The following is a 20,860-nucleotide window of genomic DNA, read 5'->3' as shown; positions in this document are numbered from 1 at the left end:
AACCGTTGACGTTAGGTCAAATCTGAGAGAATTACTCAGAAAGGGCGTTAATAGGGCTATCGAATGCGCTTTTCCGCGGCGCTGTAGCTCTATTGGTTCCCGAGTTATGCGTTGGCTTCTTGGAAATTTTCGATATTCGACCTGGAAATCGGCGAAATTTTGCCTTCAATGACCTCTGGTGACCTGACCTTTGACCTGACCAAAAAATTGACCGAACTGATTTCGTCATTATTTTTGACGCTCTTTCGAACGCCGCCTTCCGCGTATCGCTACGTGGCCCAGGAGCCGAGTTAGAAGGGGGGGGGTGTTCAAACACCCCCCCCCCCCAGCAGGGCGTGGAAATCCAGGACCCCCAGCCGGGCGCGGGTTAAAGGGACTATCCCAGGGGCGTAATCACTCCTAAAAAAATGGGCTGGAAATAACTCCCTCCGGGGGCGGCATTAAATGCCAAGGGAAGGGCGGCACTTATGTTTCGGGAGCCAGAGGTGAGTACTTGAGGGCATTTACAGTGTCGCTGTTGTGTGACAAATTCTTGCGCTTTGTGAAATACGAACAATAATCAGCAATCAACTGACTACACGTTATAAGGGGCAGACGCAGAGAACACGCCACAGCTCTGGTGTTCGAGATATTGGTACTTTATGCGGTAGATATGCATGCGTAAGATGGGTGGTCAGCCCGCTGCTAGCAGTTTGACTTTGCTACTACGCACCGGATTGATAAATGATAGGCACACTCTTCAATAGTTCACTTCATTCAGGTGAGTTCAATTGCAATGGGATCTGACCATTGGCGTCGAAATTGGGGGGGGGGGGGGCTCAGCGGTCTCTAAGAGCCCTTACCGGCCTCAGGGCCCTTACCGGCCAGTCCCACCTTTAACATGGGGTTTGAGTTGAGACAGCCAAGTTTGCGGCGAGGTTCAGAAACCACTATCTATCTAGGTTGCAACCCCCGCGGCCTCTTGGTGTTAAAGAAATTCGTTCCCTTCGTTTGAAAATGGGCCTTGTGCAAGGCCCTATCTTCAACATGGAGCGACCGTTAGTGTGACGTCACCTCGTTTAGTCATTCTGATTTAAATGGGTTTGTTCGTTGAAAAATCGCTTAAAACTTGGTCTGAACTTTGTAGTGGTGCCTACAGAGTAAAAAGAATCAGCTTTATGACAGTAATGTGGCCTGGGGAAGGAGGTAATTTTGGGCTGTGACGTCACATATTTGAAAGTTTGTGTTTGGAATATGGGAAGCCTAAGATGTTTAATGAAAAATAAATGCCAGAACCGTGTTCCTGGTCATCCAATCTATAAAGTCGGGCACAATTTAACTGGTTTTAACAACATTTTAGAAGGTGGGATAGTCCCTTTAAACATGACATGGTGCTGTTGTGTATTTAAATGCACATGGTGGTTCAATAACAATAGAGTAATTAAACTTTATAGGTATAGGAATGCAGGAGACAACGTAGCCCTTAGCTCCGGAAGCGATTTGTCGTTGGGATAAAAACTAGTCTCAAACGAAATTGGCTAATATCCCCTCGGAAATGGGCACTCATAAGCACCACCCACACAGGCTACACGATAACTTTGACAAGCCGCGGACACGTAGCCCAGCCCATCCTCACTTCTTCGCGCTGAATGTCCACCGCGATTCCGCTCCATGCGGCGCCGGATCAGCCCAGTAACATACAGGAAGGTAGACTGTGCCGCATTACATCTGTATGCTGCGGGATAGCAGCGACCGCCCTCAGCCGCCGCGGTCGAGAAACTGTGAACACTAATCGCCTACAGGAAATTGGCAGGCCTGACTGGATTCAATCAATCCGATTCAATCACAGCTGATACAATCGAGCTACGAAGTCAGCCCTGAAAACACAAACGTAACTACATTACCTACAAGGTCAACATAGCCAATGCTATGGAATTGGAGTGATACTCGAACTTTCTCTCCATCTGTTACTCAGTTAGCGATTAAGAAAACAGACAAACTAAACATTGTTCTAACCAAACGTTCCACATCATTGAATGCAGTCTGCTGATAGCTAATATACTCGTATGGTAAGTTCCTCCTTTTACCGAAGAAATTGCACATCGATCTCAGCCGATTAAAAATTAATGTCTCTTTGTCATTTGCGAACGATGACTTTCATGACTTCTCTGACTGCATTTCATGACTTACCAGTGCTTATAATACCAGCATGACATGCTTGTAATGTGTGCAACATTATATTGGCTCTACCGAACCTGATTTAGAGAGTTAAATGCACAATGACAGCTCGTCGCCTTACACGGATGCGAGTACTTCTCGCGAGTTTTATCCTGTTTGCAGAAGTTGACGATTTGTCCACAACAGTCATCAAAGAAATACATTGCTTATTCGAACAATCTCAGTACACGGAGACACGTTTTTCTAACGACGTTATTAGTTAGTATTCAATAATGGGATTTCCTTGTTTTTTGTTTACGTGTCTGAATTGGTAATATTAAATTGATGCATTTTAATACCAACTTTACAATCACCCTTCATGCTGACCGTTCCCAAGCTACATACACCAAAACGCAGGCTCAGCTGCGCGATGGAGCTAAACAAAATGTGTGTTTTCAAACACTTTCTCAGTGTCGCCCTGTTGGACGCTGGGCTGACACCCGTCAAATCTCACCGTCTGTTTCCATCAGTGACTGGCCTGTCGTCATACAGTCGACTCCAACGGACGCGATCACACAAGCTGTCCTCTGCAACCGGAACAGCGTGGCACAAAGCTCCGGTTCTGGGAGTATCGGGAACGGCAGTTGGCTGTGGCACAATACCCGCTTTCCTGCAGGACAGCCTGATCATCGTCATCTGTCTATCCGTGCATCATTGTCCAATGCCGATCATCCTGCAACCTGTAGGTTTGTGTCCATCTCAGGTAATCGCTTTCACCGTCTCCCTTCATGGCTGTGACCGTCCATAATTCGATCATCACTCCCTGTCTCCCCACGGTTTACGCTCAGCACCAGTCATATCTGTCTCCGTCTTCCTGCGGTAATGTCAGCCGTCTCCCCGTCTCCCTGCGGGGTAATGTCCAATATTAGTCTCCGCCGCCGTATTTCTGCAGGGTAATGTCAGTCGTCTCCCTCTCTCCCTTTGGGTTCATGTTCAGTCCAGTCCTGGCCACCGCGCCCCGTCTCTGCTCATTCAGTAATGTTCAGTCTGTGGACCAGACGGGACGGCGGAATGGCACGGCCAGGTGGAGCAGAGCAGTCGGCTATGCAGCGCCGAGCCAATTCTCAAATGGAAAACGCCGTGCTGTTCATCACGAAAAGATCCGACATAAAACTGGTCTCAAAAGACGAGGGAACACTCGTATCTAGCCCGAACTCCGTCGGTGAACGACCATCTGCTTCTATCGGTTCTATCCATTTTCTTCATTTCATTTTAGGACGAGTAATATTTGTGATTGGTGATTGCGCTTCTCGCAGCGGCGGCCGGCGGCCCGAGCTGTCGGCTGGAGGGATATCGACCGATGTCGGCCCGGGAGGAGGACCGACACGGGTGGCAACGGGTCCGGTCCGGAGGCACGGCCCTCACCGAATCAGACCAATTGCCGGAAATCAATTTATCACGGACTGTAACCCGACAGAATCCGGCCGGCACATTGGCCGGCCTGATATTGTGACAGCCCAGCAAAGCTGATTTCATATGATACTGCCAGCTGGATAATCTAACAAAACTTTTGTCGGCAGCATTTTTAATGTAAGCGCAAGCTAAATTGAATGTCAGATTTGGGACTTAGTCAAAATTTGAAGTTATCTTCAAGCTCAAAAATATAAATAAGAAAGTGATTCAGCTTGAACAGGCTTACGAAACGTAACGGATTATCGTATTTAAGTGATTCAGTAAAACGCCATGAAGTGGCTATGAGGAGATGATTTACTGGAATTTCATCATTGAACACATTCATTAAAGCTGTCTAGCTAATTAACTTCGATTAACATTGAGCCTGATGTCGGTTAACGTTAGCACAACCGGGCCCATATAAGATAATCGCTCCCACAACTAGTAGTTGTTCATTTTGTCCATTTGCGCTAATCACTGGACCAATTTTTAGCTATTCAAGGAGCGCTCCTTTGCGTCACCCCGGGTTCCGTCGTGCCCAGTTTAGCGTCCGAGCGTCAGTGCCCACATTTGTCCCCTGCCATCAGCCCGGCCCGTAAATCTGACAGTCGACTGACAGTCCGGCTAAGGTTGGCGTCACTGCTGACTGGCAGAGGTGACATGTCAGACTGTGTTGTCCCTTTGGCGGCACCGTGGGAGATCGGAACAGTACCACCGAGCTGAGTCAGCTCCGCGAGCTATTCCAGCTGCGAGCTTAGAGCTGTCTCGGCCTCGAGTTGTCTCATCTCCGGGATATCCCGGCTCCGAGCTTCGAGCTGTTTCAGTTCCTAGCGGCCACATTTTGACCTCCGGGAGCGGGATGTAGCCACAGGTGACCCACACGTGACGGGCAGGTATTGCAAGATGAGTCACAACATCATGTTGTGTGAAACTTTGCATAAGGATGGATCATGGAGGTCTTTTATTCGCCATCTCAATATTATATTCGCAAATAAATATGTATATCAGGAAATGCCCGGTTATCTAAATTAAAAGCTCAATAAGACAGTTTTTAATAATAATTGTTATACCATGTCAGTGTCGTCGGCTTAGCTGAGGTTCAGCTAAACAGAAAATGGTATCAGTCTTAATCTCCGGAAGCTCGTTAGTGAAGCGAAAAAAAAACTGTTTTTAAGTGGAACGTAGAAAGTGGAAACACGTGGTTGCGTCTCACAAAGTGCACTGCAGGGCAGGCACTTGGCTACACAGGGATCGCTACATTGAGTTCTCAAATGTTCCGTAGTACTGACGACATCATCGGCGAATGTACGCAAGCATCAGTTCCAGAATCCCTGGACCGTACCAGCCTCGGATCGACTGTCATTGAGCTCCATCCATCATTTAGCCGGTACCGAACTTCATCATCGAAGTTGATGCTTCCCTCAAACTTGGTTCAATTGAGCGGATTCCCTTGCGGCAACGGACGTCACAAACTGGAAGCTAAGAACACACTGGAAGCTCAAAGTTCAGAGGCTTATGCTCAGGCAAGCTGGCTTCTAAATTGAACTCATTTATCAGTACTGAAAAATAGATGCGAAGTAACTTAGTTAACCCTCGCATGTGTGCGGCGTTTGCCAGCTTCTAATGTGTAGGGGGGGGGGGTCGGTTGGACCCCCCCTTGCCGTTTGGCCCCTGATCGAGCTAGAGCTTCGCGGAAAAAACGAGCGTGTTGCCCGTGACGAGAGGAAGCCGATGATACCCAATTTTAAGGTCCTAGGTCATTGGTTGACCTTCCAGGTCAGGTCAATGACCCAAAGTCGGGAAAATCGGGACCTGTTAGAAAGTCGTAAAGTGTGGCTGCTAAGAGGTTTTTGGGGGTGCTGATCACGAATATCGTGTTAGTTTTGATCACAGATGATGTCTTGAAGCATTTAGACCAGGTCGGGTCAGGTCAGGTCAGGTCAACCAGTAGGCGTCGTGACCGGTATTCGTAGTACGTGTCAACCGCCTCTGACAGCTTCGTAACATGTTACGAAGTCACCAAAACTACTTCGTAAATGTTCAAATGGTTGCTAAATTCGAATTCAGCTCCAAAAACTAGCCTAGAAACATGTAAAACTCGAAAAAGTGACCCGAGGTCACCCGAGGTCACCAAAGGTCAATGACCTGACCTGACCTTCAGGTGACCTTGACACACATGGGAGTAACATCAAATCACATGTTTGAGCGTTTGAAACCACGAAAAGTTTGCAAACACGCGGCTAGTGCGAGCCGACATACGCGAAATCGCGATTCCGGCCAAACATGGTCTCGGAAAAGAGGTCACAGGTCAAAGGTCATTTGGGTCAGGGTCATGAAATTTTCAGGGTAGGTGTCAAATTGATCAATGCGAGGGTACTGAAAGTTTCGTCGCGATCGGCCGCTTTTTACGCGAGTTATTCGCGAAAAACCATGGGGGGGGTCCATCCGACCCCCCCCCTACACATGCGAGGGTTAAAAATAGTAGGCAAGACACGGGGCATGACCTGTGTCTGCTGATTACTACGTTGTTCTACTTCGTACTAAGATGCTACCCAAAATTACTATGTTGAGTAGTACACCTTTTTGCATTTGAATTCAACCATTCGCCAAAACTGCTTGAGGAGCCATTTCGACAATCGGCATTGAGCGCAACTATTCCGGCGTGGTGCGTTTCATTTCAGCCATTCAGCAAAACAGATTGAACACTGAAATAAGCGATCTGCAAAACAGTTTAACCCTCGCCCGTAAACGGCGATCTGCCACCTTCGCCCATGCAGGGGGGGGGTTGGTGCGACCCCCCCCTTGGCGTTTGAAAACGGAGCGTCGTAGAGCTTAGCGGAAATAACCAAAGGATTGCTCTCGCCGAGATCTCGCGATTGGTGGTATATTTTTTGGTCCTAGGTCAACATTTGACCTACTTTTGACCGGTCAAAGGTCAAATTTTCGGAAAAATAGACTTTTTTCAACTTTCCGCGGCGATTGCGGCAACACGGTGGGAGATATCGACTTGAAACCTTCACTATCGTGTTCCTTGATCAATTCTCTATCGTTTGGTACCTATGTATTTCGTTTCCCTATCTCTAAAAATGGCGCGTTGGGAGCGCCGGAAGTCGGCAAGGTCACAGTCGGCGGCAGAAATTCGAAAAATCAAAATTTAAATTTTTGAAATCTGATTGTATTTTTGGATTTGGGAGGTCCATTTGCTCCCTATAGAAGCTAATATTGCTGCATATTCCCATTGAGGTGACAAGAATTAGGAAAATAGTGGTTCGGGCGCTTTTCAAAAATAGTACCGGACGCTGTTCCTCTTGTGACGTCATAGCTCCGTGACCTGACCTGACCCGGTCAAGTTTCTTATACCATATGATAGCCAATACTTGTCCCAACATGCATGGGAAGTTTCATCACGATCCATCAACCGATGTCCGTACCACCGGCAGGAAACCTCGGGCGTTGGCACTCAGTTTGTGAAAATCCGGCCGGAGGCTGTTCCCTTTGTGACGTCATAACTCCGTGACCTGACATGACCCGGTCAAATTTTTTTTTATCAAAAGATGCGCAAGGTTTGCCCCATAAGGTACCCAAACTTTGGCGGCGCTGCGCGCCGCCGTTTTTGCACTATTTCCGAAAAACCTCAGGGGGGGGGGTTGCACCAACCCCCCCCTACATGGGCGAGGGTTAACAGTTCACCAGACTTCGGCATAGAGGGAGCCAGCTCGGCATATCACGAATAGTTTCGACCATTGACGATTTGTTTTGCACAACGTTGAACCATTCGTTCAATGTCGAGTTGTAGAGGAATATCGCCGGATAGTTTTGCACAATGGTAATTCTTTGTGACCAACCGCCCATTTGTAACGCCACCTATATGGCGAATGTGTAGGTACAAAGGTTTTGCCCAATGGTCAAAAGCTAACGCAAAAAGGTGTAATCATGGGCATGACATAACAAGCGCAGAAGCTATTCACCAAAGAATGGCATGCCTCATCGCTGCGTACTCACGTCCTCATCATGATCGAATGCGTTGAAGACGTCGTACGGCAGACAGGAGAGCAAGTCGATAATGAACCACGACTTGAGGTAGTTCATTCGGATGATCTTCGGGTCGCTCACCACCTCCCCGCCAGGCCCCACAAATGTCGTGTGAAAGTTGAGCACTATGTCAATGAAGAAGATGACGTCGACGATGGAGTCCACCACGAGCAGGCTGACGTCCTCCGACGTCTTGTTCTTGAAGGCGACGTTGAATGGTACCATGATGGCGGTGTAAAAAGTGAGACACAGAATGGCCCAGTCCCAGATGGCTTTGAAGGCACAGTAGTGAAGCAGGATGTGGGGCGGCGTCTTGGGCGCTTCCTGACGGTACTGCGGCAGCACGTCCGAGTTTAGAGACATCATCTGTCGGAGCACACAGAGGTCAGGTCAGGTCAGTTCGGGTCACTGGGGTCAGGTCGGGTCAGACATCTGTCAGAACTCGGAGAGCTCAGGTCATCTGTTCATCTGTTGTAAGTCAGATGTCATATTTTGGTAGACAATGGACACCTTGTCGACACACAATGCCGGACACACAATGCCGCACCAATTCTGGTCACTGGTAGCATAGGATTTAGCCTAAAGACTCGACCCAGAGGTAGTGGCATGTAATATAACAATGTCCCTCGCTGAGATCGATAACTCGTTAACATTTCAATTTTTTGAACGGGACACGGTTTTCGAGTTGAAATAAGGAAATCGGAAAAACTACATTGGCCGGTGCACAGGAACGTTTCTCAATTTGTGAAGAAGATTGATGTTTTCAGGAGTGCACTTATTGAGGAAGCCCGCTAAACGATCTGTGTCGGTAAGCACATACCATCGCTGATAGGGCATCCACGTTACGTGCCATCGACATGCCACCGGCGGTGCCACTTTATGGGCCTACTTAGCTGTGGCGGCAAAAGGTGTCCAGAAACAATATTTACACTCCCCACGCCCGGCCGCGCGCGCTCACTGGAATACAACCCAACCGTCAAGAAAAACAGGGCCATGATAAAAAAGAAGAAGGTGCTGGGAGATGAAGATCTCAACGATACCAAGACCATTATAGATAAATGTTTCAGCTTGGGAGAATAATAAGATAATTTCCGGTAAGGAATAAGGCCTTATACGAAAAAAAAACGTATGACCTGGAGTCGTCTATAATCCTGGAAGAAACAACGATGCTGTTTTGAAGGCATCAGCAAACCTCACAAATCAAGTGCTAAGATATGGAATGACACGCTTCCCGTATCACTTTTTTAATCCCCGTCATTTCCAATCAAAAACATTTCCGCCACACATTTCCCTTAGTCATAAATGCGTTGTTTAGCATCGCTCTACGCCACCCAGAAAGTAATCTTGCTAACCAGGACAGGGCGATCCCATGTGTTAGTCATTTCGGATTCGGCCGAATGTCGGCGGAACTGGGCCACACAGGAACGTTTACACCGGGTGACTCTGTCAACTTGGCGCCCTGCCGGCCCTGCCAAGGAATCGACAGCTCGCTAGTGCTGACAGGGAATGGGATAACGGGAGAGGAAACGGTGGAATAAGGATGAGAGCGGGAGATGTGGTGAGAGTATTGTTAGAGTAAATTGAGAATATGTGATGTGAAGCTGCGAACCCACCTAAATTGGTGAGGGTATGTTGATGGAAAAAAATTCAGTGCGTGGGATGCATGGGGGTGTGGTAAGGTTTAGGGTTAGGGGAGCACCACCTCATACGAGCGATTCGTCGCGAACTAGAGCCTTCATAATAGAATTGGCGGTAGATTGGCGGTGGAAGCGCAGAGTGGGGTCAATTTCTGATCGCCACCACACTGGCTTGTTTCTATAACGTGTCCGAGTCATAAAGTCACGACAGAGCGAAAGCCGGTCACGGGTCACGGCAGAGTATGATCGAACACAGGTCAAATCTGAGGCCACCGTCCACCTTGGTCGGAGGTTGTCGTTCTAGACACGCGCCTGCACCGTCTAATCAATGGGGCCGGCCGAGGTGGCCGCCAAATAGCTCTCCGCATCAACAGTCTCCCAGGGCTTGGGCAGCGATTGTAACTGATTGAATTGGGAAGCATAAGCAGCTAGTGAAATAATAAATCATCGGTGGGTTGTTGAGATTTATTTCATTTATTTTATTTTGTAGCTAATTCGAACGATTTATATAAGGTTTGATCAATTATAATCACGTTTCTAATTAATTAGATTTCGTCTTACGATCGAACTGTTAGCTTATATAACTCAATTACTGAGAGCGTTCAGCTGACCCGATTGGGCTTCTGCACACACGAACTCGAACAGATGTGGCCGGTTTTTCGCTAAAAGCAGTCGTTAAAAGCCAATGTATGTACGGCACCGGTCTATGGCTGTAGCTCTGAGGAGAAAACCTTGTCGAATGTGTACCGAAGTCGCAACCAAACGCGTGACTGGAAAACGTAAAGTGGGTTTAAATAAACATTCCATTCCGCCAAGCTACCGGGTGCATTGGATACTGATGTTCTGAGCTACTTCAGGTTGTGTTTAACGGCCGATCACAGTTTTACGGCCCACGTCGGAAATATCAACGAACATGCTTTTGATGTAGGTTGGTAAGGTCATACTGTATAGCATTAAAATAATCGATGCTACCAATTACGTTCCACAAAAAGTAGCATCACTATCCTTATACAATAATATACATGTGTCGTGCGATACAGAATAAGCATGCCTTGATAAGACATTCATTATGCTAAGGCTGTTGGAGGGTCACTTTCAATATCTTGTTATTCTACAGAACCCTTCAGATTAAATCATCAATGCAGTTCGTGCCTTGGCGCTGAGCATTGATCGCATAGATGTTTAAAATTTGCAACGTCCATTGATGGGTCGAAAACATCCACTGCAGCATTCAGCAAGAGATGTTTTGCTAGCAAGCGACGTTTGACTTGTCGGCATTTTCAGATCTATGGAGATGAAGTATATTGAGTGAGGTCGACACCCAACGGAACTAAGCAATAGCTTTAGGTCAGTGAGTCATCGGGTGTTGTTGAATTCGTTTTAAGAATATCATCTCTAACTAATCTACAGGCAATCTCATACGTAGCCAAGTGTGAAATGTCGCCCGCTAGTTGCGGCATCTTACTACCAAAGTTTCCGCATGGGTGCAGTTTCGCCACAAGTTTAACTTGCCGGCTCCTGTAATCATTACCGTGCGCTGGAAATTGGTGGCCAGAGTTGGGACGCATAACTACGGCAGGGTATTTGATGACCGTGTGTTTTTAATCAACCTTTCATGATGAGACACAACTGCAAAGAGCTCGTTGTCTAATTAACGTGCTGCATTAGGCAAGCTTTTGGCCGCCGATTGTGTCTTACGGCGGCCGATGTTGAACTGAATGTATTTCTAACTCACGTGTCCGATGTTAGACTACCTATATTTCAAAACTCACGGGTCCGATGTTAGACTGTCTGTATTTCAAACTCACGTGTCCGATGTTAGAGTGTATGTATCATTTTAACTCACGTGTCCGATGTTGGAATGTATGCATCATTTTTAACTCACGTGTCCGATGTTAGAATGTATGTATCATTTGTAACTCACGTGTCCGATGTTGGACTGTTTGCCGTTCTCCTTGATGCCGGTCATGTTGGAGGCGAACTGGGAGGCCAGCACGGTCCGAGACCGGGTCACCGAGCGGGCCAGCTTGGCAAACTTGGACAGACCTGCTGGGAGAGACAGAGACCGGGTCTCTTAGCGCTTCTCCTATCATCACTGTCGTGTTTTAATAAAACTTCGACGCAAGGGAATGGTCGCTACGAAAAGAGCAGCAACAAGATAGGTCGAAGAGTGTCACCATCGGCATCAGCAAATAACTGAACATCCGAGATCATTTCAACGACATTTGAATGCCACCTCAGGCTTAAAGACCCCAAAAAGGTTTCCGTCGTCCCCATCCACCAAAAGCAAATTTGCCACAATCCTCAGCAAAACTATATATCTAGCTGATCATTGTCTAAATGCCGCAGGTATTTTTTCCTATTATTCAGGTCGCGCACAGCGCAGCATCTCACCCCGGGTGTCGTCCACCTCGATGGGCTGTTTGAGCGCCGTGATGTCTCGCAGGGTGAGGAGGAACAACACAACCACCTCCTTCTCGTTTCGGATCGGGGCCAGGTGCAGCAGCAGCCATAGCGGCGTCCCTGAAAAGAGGATGTCCCGATGTGATTTACTGTACACGAATTTACCGGGGCTGACGGATAGTCTTTCCTTAGAATCTTAGATTAACGGAAATTTCTGAGTATGAGCGGCCGGCCGGCCGGCCGTGGTCACGATTCTGCGTCGCTTATATCTCAGCAACCACTTGACCGATTTACACGCGGTAATTTTTGTAGGGTAGCTTCATTTCTTCTACCAAGTATTGGACTATTCCCGATGCATGTGGGTGACCCCTTATGCACGTGCCACGTGCAAAACGAAGAGGTGTCACTTTTGTAATTGTTGCAATATCTCGGTAACTACTTGGCCGATTTCGCTGAAAGTTGGCATGCAGGTAGGAACCCACCAGGCACTGCATATCCATGTGCCAGAGTTGGGGCGCTGCTGCACGTGCGCACGTGCAGGGGTTGTTTCCAGATCTCGAGAACGGCTCGACCGATTGCGCTCAAATTTGGTACACAGTTAGGGACCGGTTATAGTTCGTTTTTTTTTTTTTTTTTTTTGCAAAAGGACGCTGGCTCCAAGTGCATTATAGAAGCTCTCACGTGAGTTTTGGCAGCTTCACCGTCTGGCCAAGAATTTCTTACCGAAAAAATATTCGATTTCAAATTGTGCACGGTAAGTACCCGGAAATTATGTCCTGAAAAAATAGCATACCATGATGACGTCACTGGTGGCAGAAGGCATCCAATGTCCGTACGATGGGACAAAGTTTTAACGAATTTGGGGGAAACTTCGTTTTTCACTGTTGCCGAGGTTATAATCGAGTAAGCGGTTTCGTCCATGATAGTTATACGTTACATTGCAATACAAGTTCGACAGCATGACGTCACCACTCTGTTCTCATATCTGGCTCCAAAACGCACGTATGGAAATTATCGGGAATACTTTACATGTTAAAATAAGGCGACGTTCGAGTTTCTCAGGTTCAGTTTTTGCTCGTTTTACTCGCTAAAACGCGTGCTTTTTCAAAAAACATACTTGGAGTCAGAGTCCTTTTGAAAAAAACGAACTATAGTAGTGTGCCGTGCACAAGTCAGTTGGGACCCATTTTGCACGTGCGCACGTGCAGGGTGCCGCTTCCAGATCTCGAGAACGGCTGGGCCGATTGTGCCCAAATTTGGCACATCGCTAGAGACCGGTTAGTACGGTGCCGTGCACAAGTCAGTTGGAGGTACTCCCTCGCAATTTCGCACATGCAAGGCCCACCCTCTCGCTCGCTCCGCTCGCTCCGTTAGTCGCCCCAAAAGGGGTTATACTGGTTTTATGATTATATTTGACCTATGAATTACATCTGATTGACTTATTTCGAACTGAGCACTCTAGAGAGTTGGAAACTAAACCGGTGAAACTCGACAGTCGGCTTGATTTAATTTCAAATTGAATTGATTGCATTTGCCGACACTCTATTCAAGTGAGCCCACTAGTCTTTGCAAAAATTACACACGATTGAACAGCTACCTCACGAGAGATACGGTTAACACAAACATGCCTATACACGCCGGCAATAAAACACGCCCGCGTAACTTGTAAGTACAAGTGAATCAGCAAAGGACAGGTGTGTGACTCACTGTTTTTCTTGTAGATGAGTATCTCGATCTGATCGAGAGTCTGCTGCTCCAGGCTCTGCTCCAGCCGCGTGATGGTCTCCTTGTCGGTGAGGTCGCCGTACATGAAGCTGCACCGGCACGATTTCTGCATCACCTGCCGATGCAAACGTGCCCCGGTGAGACGAAGTCATACAACAGGCTGCAGTTTAAGTCACAGAGAGACCGCAAGAGGTAGGTCGGGGTCGCAAAAGGACTGCGATTAGTCGAATTCACAGGCAGTTCACCAGGGCTGAGTTGAGGTCACTTTCAACACTAGACATGAGTGACTTAACCCTCGCCCGCACATGGGGGGGGGGGGGGTGGTTGCCCCCCCAGGTAGTCTTTCTGCTCTGCACTCAACATTTTTAGAGCTAGAAGGCTGATTTTTCGTGTAGCTGCTCCTCTATCCTTTTTTGATGTCCTCTGAAAATTTCAAGTTTCTGTGATTTTTGGTTTCGGAGATATGACCTTGTTTTTCAGGTCATGTCATGACCCAAATGGCCAATTCTCAACATCTTGCGCTTGCCATGGGCCTTGTGAGCTTTTGACACCCTGATTTCGGCCTTTTTTGCCAGTCTTACCTCCCACCTATCATGGAACATGTTGTTCGACGATGTACAGGGGTCAAGGTCAGGGTCAAGGTCAACCTAGGTCATCTAAGATAGTTGCGTTTTAGGCAAGCTGAATTTACTTTTTGTGAAGTTTTTTTGACTGCATTTTTGGTAAAAGCTTCTCAGATCATGATTTCATGTAATATGGACCCAAAAACAATCGGTGCACACATCAGTATACACACAGACACACACAGACATACAAACACATATAATTGACCTTGACCTAACTTGACCTGAAATAACCTCAGCAGCAAAATTCTGGTCGGGTAGTGTGACAAAGAGGTTCTAGCTGGCTTGGCACCAGAAAACAGCATCGTCATCGGTATTTGATAAGCAGCGCACTTGATATCCAACGGTGACCCAAAACAGCAATATTTTTTAGTTTGACCTGACCTGGAAGGTCAATGACTGACCTGAGAAGGTAAAACTGGGAATCATTGGATTCGTCTCTTCCCAAAGAATCTTTTTGGTCTTTACTGCTAAGCTCTATCTCCAACAGGAACGAAATGGCGCGGGGGGTGGCAACCCCCCCCCCCCCCATGTGCGTTCTAGGATGGGAAAATGGCATGTGCGGGCGAGGGTTAACTGAAAGTAACGAGCCTTTGAAACTTTATCATAAAACTATTTTTAGAACTCCATACAAAGAACGTAACATAAAAGTGGGCTATGAATAGCATGTTCAAGACGCAACAGGCATCTTAATGTTTCATTCATAGTATTAAAAATGTTATTAATTCTACAGCATTCTTTGAGCGCTTTCATGTCATCCCGAATAGAGTAATTCCAGAAACTCCGCCTCACAGCGTTTCACTGCGGCTATCCGGCGAGACGTTTACTTTCAGCGGGTTTATAACTGAAACTTTATTGATCATAAACTGGTGAACTTGCTTCTTTACGGCTGGGGATCGCGTCAGAGGTTAGTGAATGTCACCAACAGCAGCCGAAGACGCGGCAGGGATGGCTGTTTGCGCCTCGGGTGCTAATTTTGAGCATTATCGAACGGGCAGCTTTTCTATATGATACAAGCATTATTTAAATGGAAGTCACATGTCATTGCCGGCTTTAACTTTAAGTATTCAGGAGGATGGAACTGGGTGAAACTATCATCTAAACAAACAGCTCGCCTGTTGCAAATTGCAATATCAGTGCCCTTTACAGCTCTCTGTCAGCAGATAGAGAGGGAATGTATACTTGTATTGATACCATCGTCGTATCACGTGATAATAGAGCGTATCATGTTTATAATGTTATCGTATGTTATCTACGTTGTATCTATGTTATTCATATTGTATGCTTCTCATCATCACGTAAAAGGCAACTGTAGAGACGTTTAAAAAGTCACTCTCCTCTCTCTCTCTCTCTCTCTCTCTCTCTCTCTCTCTCTCTCTCTCTCTCACTCTCTCTCACACACACTCTCTATCTCTGTCTGTCTGTCTGTCTGTCTGTCTGTCTGTCTGTCTCTCTCTCTCTCTCTCTCTCTCTCTCTCTCTCTCTCTCTCTCTCTCTCTCTCTCTCTCTCTCTCTCTCTCTCTCTCTCTCTCTCTCTCTCTCTCTCTCTCTCTCGCTGGAGTCTCGCTAAAAAAATAATCAAAGATCAGGGTGAAACGAGAAAGGGCCGCGACAGTCGTCCACAGCCCGCTGCGCCCAGCCGTCGACACAATAAAACTCTTCATTAGATTGCAACTTATGATTGCGACTTCATTAGAAGTTAACTTTTATGGACTTCAAAACTTTCCCGCCGTGGGCACTGTGGGTCAGGTTTCTTCCGAAGCACGATTTTAACTTATGCACTTCTTGAAGCGTCCGGAGCGAGGGGTCATACTTCATTATAAGGAAGTAAAAAACAGCGAAAATGACAAACGGAGCAATTGAGCGATCGATTTATTTGCCGAACCATTATTTTGATTATTTAGCCCAGCTTCTCTTACTCCCGTGACAGCGCCACAGGGCGAACACATCGGCACGACTCGCGGGTGCGGGATATGCGTGCGCCCTCCGCCAGAGATGTAGATGAGGCTGCTAAATCCGGATTCGATGTAAAGTCGGCGCCGCTCGTGGGCGGGAAACAATCCCACCCACGCCGTGGGGGAAGGGGGGAGGGGCGATGGAGGCTGACGAAATGGCTGACGTGATATCCTCCTGCCGGCACCAGGACTTACGGAGCGTAAATGCGATTTACTAATTAATGGCGTAGGTAGTTTGACCAACATGCATGGATGACTTGCAACGACCGTTTATGGTTAATTCAATCCAATTTTCTGGGACATTATGGAGGTTACTTTACACGGAACTGACGTTAATTATTTAAGTACACGAGCTGTAGACGTCACGGCGTATTAATCTGAGAGGTGTCTGTCAAACTTGGACAGCAACTAGCACCAACTGGCACCAACAGCTCCACAATTTCAAGGACTTCAGACCTCATGGTGTGTGATACCTTCCTGTGTGATGCTGGACGTATCATTACTTCCAAAAATGAAATGCACGTTACCGTTCCAAATTTAAAACCATGGACTCATTCACAATTGGTGTCCGACACCTAGGCACATCAAATAAAGGAACTGATGATATTTGGCCTCACATTATCGGGCTCAGATTGCTTAGCAAATACCCCGTTGCTTTTGCTTTTCCACTATTTTTTCTCTCTTTCTCTCTCCTTCTCTCTCCCTCTCCCCCTTCTATCTTGTGTAGCTCTGATTTCCTTGCTTCTCCATTCCTCTGTTACTTGATTCCGTCCCTCCGCTCCGTCACTCGGTCTCATGTCTCCGTAATCTGATATGTGCCCACACCGCCATGTCTCCATCTCTGCATGCGTCTGTCCCGTCTCCGTCCCGTCTCCGCGGCTACGAGTATAATCGACCATCTCCATGACGTCGGACATCCCATGAGGCCTCAGAGGTCAGCCTGCAGGATGTCTGTCCCCTGAGGTCGCCATGGACACCGGACAGCCAGCCTAGAACCTTCTGCGTCTGTACGGCTGGCTCGGGTGGCCACGATAGGGGAGGGGGAAGGGCGGAGTACGGGGGCGAACGTGATCTCGTCTAGCGTCGCTGCGCTCAGGTCCCCGCGGAGCTCCCGTAATAGCCGGTAAGATCGGCGCCGCGGCTGGAAATAGATCCGGCATCCGCGTCTGACCGGACTGGTCACGGCTGTACGGACACGAGCCGTGCCGTGCCGTGCCATTGTGCGGGTGGACGGATTTGGACACACGCCCTCCTGTCGTCAGAATCCGGGCGTGGGCAGGGTTTTTGTGCCGTTGTGGACGATGACATATTGGGTTAGCTGGGCATCACAAAGGCTGATTGAATGACTTGCTTTCATTTCCTTGAATAGTAATGTCTCGTACGATAACAGCACCGTATTTTGTGATAAATCTTTTGATCATCCACAGACGTGTGACATCAACAGTCAAGTAGGATTTATCCAAAAAAATACATGTCCTAAAACAATACAAACAGGATTCAGCAACTACAGCAGGAATAAGAGATCACCCCAGAAATATTTCACTAAATCAGCCAGCGTCCCAATGTCATCTGACCGTTTGCAACCAACGCCGACACCATTTCCTGCGAAATACCGATCGTCATTCCTGCGAAAACACGATTGGATTCCGGTCTGTAGTCGGCTGACGTGGCAGCCTCGGACTGGTGCCCCACCCGACCCCACTGTCTGCCGGAGTCCCCTGACGCGGAAAACCAGCTCATCGTCCGGCGTCGGCGCGTGGCGCGTGACGACAGCGCCGTCATTTATCTGCGAGACGGCCGCGGAACAATCGCCAGCCCGTCGACCTCGACCGGAGTCGACCGGCGTCGGAGACGACGGCAGCAGCAGAGGTGGGTGGCTCAGCGGGGTAGCAACGTGGCAGCGTCGGAAGGACCGACAAGGCAGCGACAGCGGCGACAGCTCGACATAACTGTGGGGTGGATGTTTCCAAGACGATGGTAGAGGAGAGTGGGTGGTTTCTACGATTGTCGGATTCACGTGATGGAGAGGAGCTGGGGTGTTTTCCGGCTCAGTGTCGACCGACAGCACCGACTATTTCCAGCTGGCGAGATCCGGACAGACCCGTTGGCAATGCTTAGGTAAAGGTACTAACTAAAGAAATTAGAGGGGAGCCCATTCGTACTGAAAGGTAATTTCAGTAGTGACCATAACAATCGAAAATGGCAACTTTTTCTAAAATGAGCATGTAGAAGAGTATAAGTATTTTGTGCCGTGAACACAGACACTTGGGGCGTTCCACGACAAATCGACAAGTGCCCTGCACCCTCATATTTTATTTTTTGCTTAAAATTGGTCTAATGGGTTGTGATGGGCGGGGAAGCCAGCTGTGACAGGGATTTTTTTCTTCGAACAACGGTTTCCGAGATATAGCCTCGGGCAATTCCTGGATGTCGCGCTGCAGCCCTATGTTTGGCGGCCTATAACTCAAAAACTATTGGTTTTCTACGATAAAAACTGCATATGGTTCAACTCAAAATCAACCAACAAACATTTTGGCTATCTCGGATTTTCAATTTTTGAAAATTTTGATCACGTGACCTTTTGACCTATTTTTCGATGAGTGACCTTGATATTTTCCCCACTGAAAGTTGCAATTTTGTCTGATGACGATTAAAGCCTTATCAATTTTCATTCATATGCGAAAATAAAAAATGTGGATATCGCCCTGCGTTGACCTCAGGTCAGGTCATTTTTATGACCTGTCCATTATTACGAGCGGGAGCGACAGCGAGATCTCGAGAATAAAGCAAGATAGCGACAAGCAGTAAACGGTGCAGGGTACAAATGGATAAGGTCTATAATTTTTACTGAGGTCATTTTCAGGTCAGGTCAAAGATGACGTCACATGAGCAAAAAGGAAGTCAAAATTGCGGCACTACATATATATGAAATTTTTCTCGAATAACTTTCAAGGTATTCCAGCTAGGAACAAACTAATATCACCATCGTGATCCTCTCGTCGATTCGCATCGAAACATATGTATGTTGACCTCGAAAGGTCGAAAGGTCAAAAGTTGACCTTAGGTCACGTGACCCAAGGTCAAATTTTGACCTTTCGACCTTTCGAGGTCAACATACATATGTTTCGATGCGGATCGACGAGAGGACCACGATGGTGCTATTAGTTTGTTCCTAGCTGAAATACCTTGAAAGTTATTCGAGAAAAACTTCATATATGTAGTGCCGCAATTTTGACTTCCTTTTTGCTCCTGTGACATCATCTTTGACCTGACCTGAAAATGACCTCAGTAAAATTTATAGACCTTTTCCGTGTGTACCCTGCACCGTTTACCGCTTGTCGCTATCTTGCTTTATTCTCGAGATCTCGCTGTCGCTCCCGCTCGTCACGTGACCTAAGGTCAACTTTTGACCTTTCGACCTTTCGAGGTCAACATACATATATTTCGATGCGGATCGACGAGAGGATCACGATGGTGCTATTAGTTTGTTCCTAGCTGGGATACCTTGAAAGTTATTCGAGAAAAACTTCATATATATGTAGTGCCGCAATTTTGACTTCCTTTTTGCTCCTGTGACGTCATCTTTGACCTGACCTGAAAATGACCTCAGTAAAAATTATAGACCTTATCCATTTGTACCCTGCGCCGTTTACCGCTTGTCGCTATCTTGCTTTATTCTCGAGATCTCGCTGTCGCTCCCGCTCGTAATAATGGACAGGTCATAAAAATGACCTGACCTGAGGTCAACGCAGGGCGATATCCACTTTTTTATTTTCGCATATGAATGACAATTGATAAGGCTTTAATCGTCATCAGACAAAATTGCAACTTTCAGTGGGGAAAATATCAAGGTCACTCATCGAAAAATAGGTCAAAAGGTCACGTGATCAAAATTTTCAAAAATTGAAAATCCGAGATAGCCAAAATGTTTGTTGGCTGATTGTGAGTTGAACCATATGCAGTTTTTATCGTAGAAAACCAATAGTTTCTGAGTTATAGGCCGCCAAACATAGGGCTGCAGCGCGACCTGCTGGAATTGCCCGAGGCTATATCTCGGAAACCATTGTTCGAAGAAAAAAATCCTTGCCACAGCTGGCTTCCCCGCCCATCACAACCCTTTACACCAGTTTTCAACGAAAAATAAAATATGAGGGTGCAAATTTAATTTTTTATTTGTCGATTTGTCGTGGAACGCCCCACTTGAGGGCGCGGGCGTGAGGTGCGGTATTTTTTCTTTCATTGTTTGTTTTGCTTTTCTTTCAAACCTCCTATATATGCTATAGTGCTATAGCATATAGTTAGGTGATACTATAGTTTGTCGTGAAAACATACACTTGACTCAATTCACTTACCACAATGCCTCACTTTTTCCGCTAATTTATTGACACCATGAACAGACGGAGTAAATTTGCACTCGAGCTTCTTTGCTACAATACACAGCCATTCTTTCATCACAAGAATCTAATAAAAAATAAAGCAGGCCAGACAAGCAAAACAGTTGTCGGCTCTAAAACTGGAACGCTTACCTCTGCTCTATTGAAGCCAGACATCTTGCAAAACGTCTCGTTGCAGTAGACGATTGGAAAATCGACGATCTGAGCATTGGCGAGCAAAAAACTGCTGTCCGCTGGAAAGAGAGAATCACGTCAGGCTAAACAGTGATTCAATGTGACAGGAAGTCACACTTTACAAGTTACACGAAGCAACTTGCAGGGCTGGAAACTTCATGACCAAACTTCGTCTAATTAAATGAAATTGAAAAACGCAGTTGATAAAAAATAATGCATTATGATGCATTATGCAACGACACTGCGCAGATGTCCAGGGTGCGATGCAGATTGTTTCAGATGTTTACTTCAAGTACATACATCTCCAGAAGGAAGAATAGTTTGCATTT

General features: G+C 47.0%; 1 protein-coding gene across 1 annotated transcript in view; it reads right to left on the bottom strand.

The window, feature by feature from the left end:
* Window positions 1-20,590, bottom strand: part of LOC122380745 (potassium voltage-gated channel protein eag-like) — a gene marked incomplete at its 5' end in the record, with an annotated part of 52,538 nt that extends 31,948 nt beyond the window's left edge. The window contains 5 exons of the mRNA XM_043364158.1: window positions 7,591-7,986; window positions 11,182-11,306; window positions 11,652-11,780; window positions 13,368-13,500; window positions 20,490-20,590. Coding sequence (XP_043220093.1) covers window positions 7,591-7,986; window positions 11,182-11,306; window positions 11,652-11,780; window positions 13,368-13,500; window positions 20,490-20,590 — 884 coding nt within the window. The remainder of the gene's footprint in view (window positions 1-7,590; window positions 7,987-11,181; window positions 11,307-11,651; window positions 11,781-13,367; window positions 13,501-20,489) is intronic.
* Window positions 20,591-20,860: the final 270 nt, after the last annotated feature.

The sequence above is a fragment of the Amphibalanus amphitrite genome, unplaced genomic scaffold (genome assembly GCF_019059575.1).
Source record: "Amphibalanus amphitrite isolate SeventyFive unplaced genomic scaffold, NRLGWU_Aamphi_draft 000106F_arrow, whole genome shotgun sequence".
In the NCBI taxonomy this organism is placed as follows: Eukaryota; Metazoa; Arthropoda; class Thecostraca; order Balanomorpha; family Balanidae; genus Amphibalanus; species Amphibalanus amphitrite.
The sequence above is the reverse complement of the archived record's forward strand: the minus strand, read 5'-3'. Positions and strand labels throughout refer to the sequence as shown.